This window comes from Chanos chanos, chromosome 5 (genome assembly GCF_902362185.1).
Source record: "Chanos chanos chromosome 5, fChaCha1.1, whole genome shotgun sequence".
Lineage (NCBI taxonomy): Eukaryota > Metazoa > Chordata > Actinopteri > Gonorynchiformes > Chanidae > Chanos > Chanos chanos.
In genome coordinates, this window is record NC_044499.1 from 29426282 (window position 1) to 29433314 (window position 7033).

The window sequence follows — 7033 nt, forward strand, 5'->3', positions numbered from 1 at the left end:
TCTCGGCTATTATCTGAGGGGGAGGATGTACCTTTGAGGTGCCACCTCAACACCCTTCTGAATTACGGAATACTGTTGTACTTTGTAGCGCTCCATGACCAAGGTTAGAGCCACTAATATAAAACCACTAAACATCGTATCTTGTTCGTGCCCTGGGGAACACCTTGTGCGAGCAGGAAGGACTGTTGATCCGGATTTAGAGTCAGGATTACAACACTCGACGCGCCCATTCGCAATAATTCACAACCTCCCTCACACCCCACCCCGCTCTTAACGACTTCCCTCATGAGAAATGAGTGATTACCGAAAGAGGGGATATTCTGCATGGAATTCTACACATTCCATGAGGTTCCACGTGGGTAGTTCCGGGCGCCTTCACAAATGCAGTGAGACGAAGAGCCTGGGCAGGGACGCCCACCGCCAAACCCGCATCCCATGTCACTGCATACTTTTTGTCCAGGACAGCCTGGGCATAATAACGACAAATCAACGACGCAATGGTTTGTTCGTCTCGCTAGAAAGCAGTGCGTAAACCTACAGTATTGTTATTTTAAGACTGCTTTGACAGGACTCTTAAGCAGTTAATTAGATCATCGTTAATGTACAAACTGTTAAAAATAGATAATCGAAAGTATTATTTATGGTAAAACATTTTTTCCTAAGACGACCGCAAGTCGATGTCTTTTTTCTGAGGAAAGCGACCGTCGTGAGGAACAAAGATGAACTCTTCAAGTGCAAAGGTCACTCGTTTTCGTATCCATGTGAACAAAACAGAGTTACACGGCACCTACTGTAAACATACTGGCCGTGACTAACTTTCCAGCGGTTTTCCTGCGTAATTACGCATGGAGTGTGTCAGGGATATATTGGGAGTAGATCTGTCACAGAGGGACGTACCCTGACGTAGCCACGCACCGAGGGCGTAGCTTTTCCATAATGAGACGCTTATAACTGTAGAGCTACCTCTTACATCAATCTAGTCTGAGGGATTTGGACTTTGGTGCTCAGCAACTTACGTGAAAACCGCTGCTGCGCTTCCATCTTTCATTTTTGAGTGGAATTACTCTACGCTTTGCTCCCAGTAAGTTGGACTTTTAATATACTTTAGTTAAGCTGAAAAACGATCTGATTCACAAAGTGTTCTGTAATGGAATACAGAGAGGATTTGAACGGCGGATTTACATCGTTGGAAAAGTTACGTTGAGCCGCGCGTATGGGAGGGGATGCGTTACAGCAGTCGGCATTTGATTTTATACTTGAAGCGACTTTTGTCGGTTTTTTTTTTTTTATTGATGTCTTCATCTATTTCGGATGTTCGGCTGGAACAGTCCGCCCTTCTGAAATATTACACGTACAAGCAAGTGTCAGATGTAGCGCGCGAAACAATCGCACTTATAGATGCGAAGGAAAACCTTCGCAAAGCTTGATGAAGCCGTGTTGTCTGTAAATCAGGTGGACTGATTTTTTCCTAAGTGTAGCTTACTTAAATCTATTTGCTTGTAAAATTGTTGACAGGCTCTGTTTCGATAGGGTTAGAATGAATGGTTGCTCAATGATGTAGTTAAGTTTAATGCGATATGCGTACATTCCACAACGATTTATAGGCTACACATCACGTCGTCTGACCAACTTACTCCTTTTCTATCAACAAACTCGCCTTTTCTTTTAAGCCTACGTTTAGATGGAAAACTGCAGTAAAGTAATTTCATAATGATCTAGAAGTCGCTTTCTCAAGTTGTTTCTAAGTTTCTTGGATGTGGGCATTTGAGTAAAGTTCTCGGATAGTCGCTGTGTTATGCATTAAGCAGGTTGCCAACTGCAAAGGCACACCCATTGCGCTTTGTGTCTGCACTATGAGTGAAATGATTGTCAGTGCAGATTCTTGAACAACGCTTTCGTTTATATTTCATTAGAAAATGCTGCTCCTACTACTTGGGATCATTCTCCTGCACGTCGCGGCCCTTGTGCTACTATTTGTGTCAACCATTGTCAGCGTAAGTATTTCCTCATTTTTTCGAAAATTAACTTGTTACATTCAGCCTAGTTATCTTGGTATGACTTTTTATATGATCTAAGTTGCAGACCAAAAAATATTTAGAAAAGCCTAAATAGGTGTGTGTTAAAAAAAAACAAAAACATGCCGCCCCACGGTGTCTTTATCATGTGAACATTCCTTCAGGCTTGGACCGTTAGCCCAACAAGCAGCTCGGATCTCTGGACAAACTGCTCTACAGCTATTGGAGGGTACCACTGTGAGCCAGCTTTCACCGGAGGTAAGGCATTTACTTTCCGCAGCATGAATGTCACAATACGGCTTAGCCTCTAAAGCGTAAATAAATTAACAATGCCGGGTGCGATGATTGTGCCTTTATGAACATACTATAAATTAACTTGTACCGACGGCATTAAGGGTCCTACTGACTGACCAGAGCTTTGCTATCGTCTTGTCTGGTGCAGACGCATATGTCTGTTTGCTCGTGTAGTGGGCGTGTTCGTCCGCTGCCATGCCTCTCTACTGCCATCTAGGGGTTCGAATGTGTTTTCGCACGACGCAAGAGTGCAAGGGGATCCCAGTATAATCCAGCAATTTCGTCTAGTCAGTATAAATAGTCTAGCCTCTGTTGCCGTGTTCGGGATCCCTTGTTTGGGAGTGGAGAGGGGTATGAGGAGAGATGTTTAGGGAGGTGTAGGGTTGGGCTGGCTGGAGTATTTCGAGGGGTCTAGATTTAGACTCTGTGTGTGTATGTGTGTGTGTGTGTGTGTGTGTGTGTGTGTGTGTGTGTGTGTGTTGGTGGGTGGGTGGATGGGTGGGTGGGTGTGTTTGTAAGTGTATGTATGATGCTAGAAGGCCACCCTTGCTGGAACATAGTGTGCTGACAGGGCCAGGCCACACCCAAGTATGATATCTGTTTCAGCAGTAAGATCATTAACAAAACAAGAGTAGGAGCAGCTGGGAGCGAGGGAGCGGGCAAGAGAGAGAGAGAGAGAGAGAGAGAGAGAGAGAGAGATGTGATAAACTAGAGGGGTGTGTCTATATGTCAATATACTAAAGTTCTGTTAAAGTTAAGTTACCCTGTATTGATCCATGTGGGGAAATTCTTCTCTTTATATTAACCCATGCTAAGTACTGAGGAGCAGCAGGCAACTGTCATAGAGTATCCAGGGGCCAACTCCAGATCTGGGGCAGTGCACTGGTCAGGGGTGACAGTAGGAGCATGGGCAGTATGTAGGTATATTACCCATATCTTTTACATATTTCTGAGTGACAGTTTTAGTGTTTTTTCCTGATGGTGGCATATGTGAAGTTGTGATATCTGATGGAGAGATGGACTGGACTGGTGTGCTCTCTGATGGTGAATGTGAACAGGTTTAGTGTTGTTTTGTTGTTAGTGACATGCTGTTTTGTTGCTGTGGCTTTACTCGCTGGTGTGTTGATTTATTAGCTGTCCAATATATACACCTCTATGCCATGGCTTTCTGGACACAGAGTAAATCAAGCTGTGCACTTAAGTGCACTTTTATTAGGTATTCGAAAAGGCCTCTTCAGTCATGTAGCAGGCCGAATCTGCATCTGGAAAACAAGCACAAGGTATTTTTCTCATCAGCCTTTGACTTACATGGATACAAAATACTAAACTAATACATATTTATGATGAGAATGTATGAGTCTTTAAACTCCCCTGCCTACCTTTGGGGATGCCTCAATTTGTCTTTCACAGTGTTTTCTTATGGAGCGGAACATGGCAATATTAGTGAAACAGAACTTTAATGAAAACTCTGAAAACCTCAGATATGCAATGTGCAAAATATGCTTAATGCAAGATGCTTATAACATTCAGGGTACATGAGACCAAACATTGTGCGATGTTTTCTCAGTCATTACTGCATGTGTTATTCTTGGAGGGTGGAAGTGATGTAAGGAGTGGAGAATGAGCAGGGGCCTCTGTGTGTGCTTTGCTAACGAGACGGGTCCAGCATGCATTGCTTCGTTGTTTGTGCAGTGCTAATAGCAGTCCTGGCCCGTGCTGTTTGTTTAGGGACTGGTGGAAGCTGCAAGGCACAGGGGAAGCTCGTGATATCTGCTCACGTGAAAGATGGAAAAGTGTTGAAAAACCTCAGTGCCTTGGCTTGGTACTCACACACGCACAGGCCAACAGCAGAATCCCTCATGCCATATGGGACGGGCAGACCTGTTTACATTTGAAGCACATGTTGGTTGATGACAGATCTTTCTAAGAGTTCTTAAGAGAGGTAGAGTGTCAGGTTTTCCACAGTTATGCCTGATGGGGGATCCTTGTATTTTAATTAGGGTGCTTTAAATGGGGCTTTTGATGGTATTATGTGGACTTAGTGGAGAATTTCTCACCAGCATATTTGAAACACGTGACTGATGTACAGCCGCTGGGCTGATGGAGAAGCAATTCTAATCTGATGACCAAAGCATGTGGAAAATCTGACCACTGTCACTGGTCAAAGTCTTGGGTTTGAGGTTCAGCACTGGGGTTAAAGGTCATTGCAATCACACACATTCATACATGACACATGTACACATGCTCTATGACTCTACAGCATTCTCTACTGCAGTCTAATCCTTACATAGCACATCTGCGCATGCACACACACACACAGGCGAACAGACACAGACACACACACACCACACACACAGAGAGAGGGAGGGAGAGAGAGACACACACACAGAAGATATAGTGCAGAACATACACTGAGTTTTGTAAGCATTAATACATTAATCAATCCATGCCACAAGGGCTAATTTTATTCACTCCCTCACCTACTCACTCACTCACTCACTATCTAAGCCGCTTATCCTAATTAGGGTGGCAGGGGGCACTCGAGCCTATCCCAGCATTCATTGGGCAAAAGGCGGGAAACACCCTGGACAGGTCGCCAGTCCATTACAGGCTATTTTTGTTCACTATTCACATTTTTACTCATTCATTTAAGCAGTTAACCAGTAACTGAACTGGAAAACGTGTGTGTGTGTGTGTGTGTGTGTGTGACACACATTAGCTCGCCACACCTTGTTTAAGGAAGTATGAAAGAACAGTTCTGGCTATACTAGCGATGGCCTGATTTACAGGAAGGAAGACACATAGAATAGGCTGTCTCCTGCACAGCTAAGACAGATCGTGTGTATTTTTAGCATTAGCCTGTATAATCTCTACCAGTACAATGCAGAATACCAGCATGTTCATACAATATCAGAGGACAATGTTAGAGCAGATCAGATAGAGGTCAGTCTTTGTTTTGAGGCCGGTAATGAAGGAATAATCCAGTCAGTGAAAGTCATGTGACACCAGGCCAGGTGTGTGTGTGTGTGTGTGTGTGTGATGTGTAGGGGATTTTCTTCACATCTATGTGTTGCACTATTAAAAATACTTTGGAGGACAAAAGCTGGTGATCTTTCAGCACCAGAGTTAGGTCTACACTGATATTATAGACACTGATATCAAACATTTGCATCGATGTGTCTGTTTGGTCTCTGGGAGATAATACAAGTCCTCAAAAAGTGAAGAGTCAAATCTCAGTATGTGTCTTCATTTATGTGACCGTGTGTCAGCCTGACTGTTGATCGGTCCTACACTGCATCAGTGATTCTGAACCATGTCATCATTGCCATGCACTAAGTGAATGCACATCTACATCTGACATGCACATCTAAGAACCTATCTCTGTAACGTTCATTTTGAACCTTTTGTTGTCCCATTTCCACTGAAGGCTAACACAGTAACATTACTGGTTACGCTTGACTAAAAGAATGTTGCCGCAATCTTGAACACTGGTCATTCGAAGCACAGGACCACTGATTTCTAAGTGGGTCACGAGAATATACTTTGCACCAACAGATTTTCATTAATATTACAAGGATGCTTATTGAGGACCCTACTGATTTGTGGTACTTGGATGCTACCAATCTTTGTGTAGAATGTGGACTTGTTTGTTAAAAAGGAGTGCAAGATTAATTGTCCATATTTTGTGTAACATTTCTGTTAGTCTGTTAGTCATTGAATGGAATAGGCAGTGAGTCCACACTTTCAGTACCACAGGCAAACAGTCCAGGGATCACAGCACAGCCTTCGCCTGCCGGGACCTGTTTCACATCGTTAAAACATCAGGTATCAAGTCAATGAGATGATATCGGATATGAGTCTGATTCTCATTTGGCCTGAATTGTACGTGCCATGGCAGGTTTTTCAACATGTGGGTCTGTGCGCTTTTGACACTGACCAGTGTAAACTTCAATGTGTCCTGAGGGATTTTGACTCTTGTGTACAGAGAGAGCGCCCTGTTCTTAGGTCCTGATCTGCCTTGATCTTCTTTACAGTCCTTCAGGATATGCTAACTCTGTAACGGTCAAAGTTTATGTAAAGATGAGTTAGTCGACCAGCAACAGTTAACCCACAGTTGAAAAGAACACTACTTTGTCCAGACTATTCGTTACGTACCTCTATATTGGTCCCTCAGCTGACATAAGTGCAAGAGGTTATGCACTAAAATCTATGGCCAGTGGAAAGAAAAATCAATTCGCCTTAACAAAAACTCATGGTAGAATGGCAACAAATGTTTGTGCCACTTATGCAAATGTTAGATGTTATTAATGTCACCAAAGGAAGAACATCAGTCAACATTAGCTGTTGTTAGTGGTGTTCATAATCACGCTAGCTCCAGGCATGGAGCATGGAGAGCTTACCACATATTGGCTGTTACTGATTTTGCTGAATGCTGGTTTTGGGATGGACTGTGGGCTATAGGGGCTAAAAAAAAGTAGCACAGACACAGGAATCTCCAGGTATGAAAACGCGGGCGAGGTAGAGAGCACACACGCCCAGGGAGGAAATGTGAGACATAAGACGTGATCCTCTGTCAAAAAATAGACATGGTGGACCATCCAGGCATTCTTATGTCACTTGAATGCTGAGAGAGGGACAGAGAGAGAGGAGAGAGAGAGAGAGAGATGCTCCATCTAATTTGATCTACATTTTCAGACCCAGTTAGGACATTCTGTATACCTATT

General features: G+C 43.5%; 1 protein-coding gene across 1 annotated transcript in view; it reads left to right on the forward strand.

Annotated features, from left to right (window-relative positions):
- The first annotated feature begins 990 nt into the window (after positions 1-990).
- pmp22b (peripheral myelin protein 22b) overlaps positions 991-7033 on the forward strand; it is a 9297-nt gene continuing 3254 nt past the window's right edge. Inside the window, exons 1-3 of the mRNA XM_030773837.1 lie at positions 991-1081; positions 1914-1994; positions 2180-2273. Of these exons, the coding sequence (XP_030629697.1) occupies positions 1917-1994; positions 2180-2273 (172 nt within the window). The 5' untranslated portion in view covers positions 991-1081; positions 1914-1916. The remainder of the gene's footprint in view (positions 1082-1913; positions 1995-2179; positions 2274-7033) is intronic.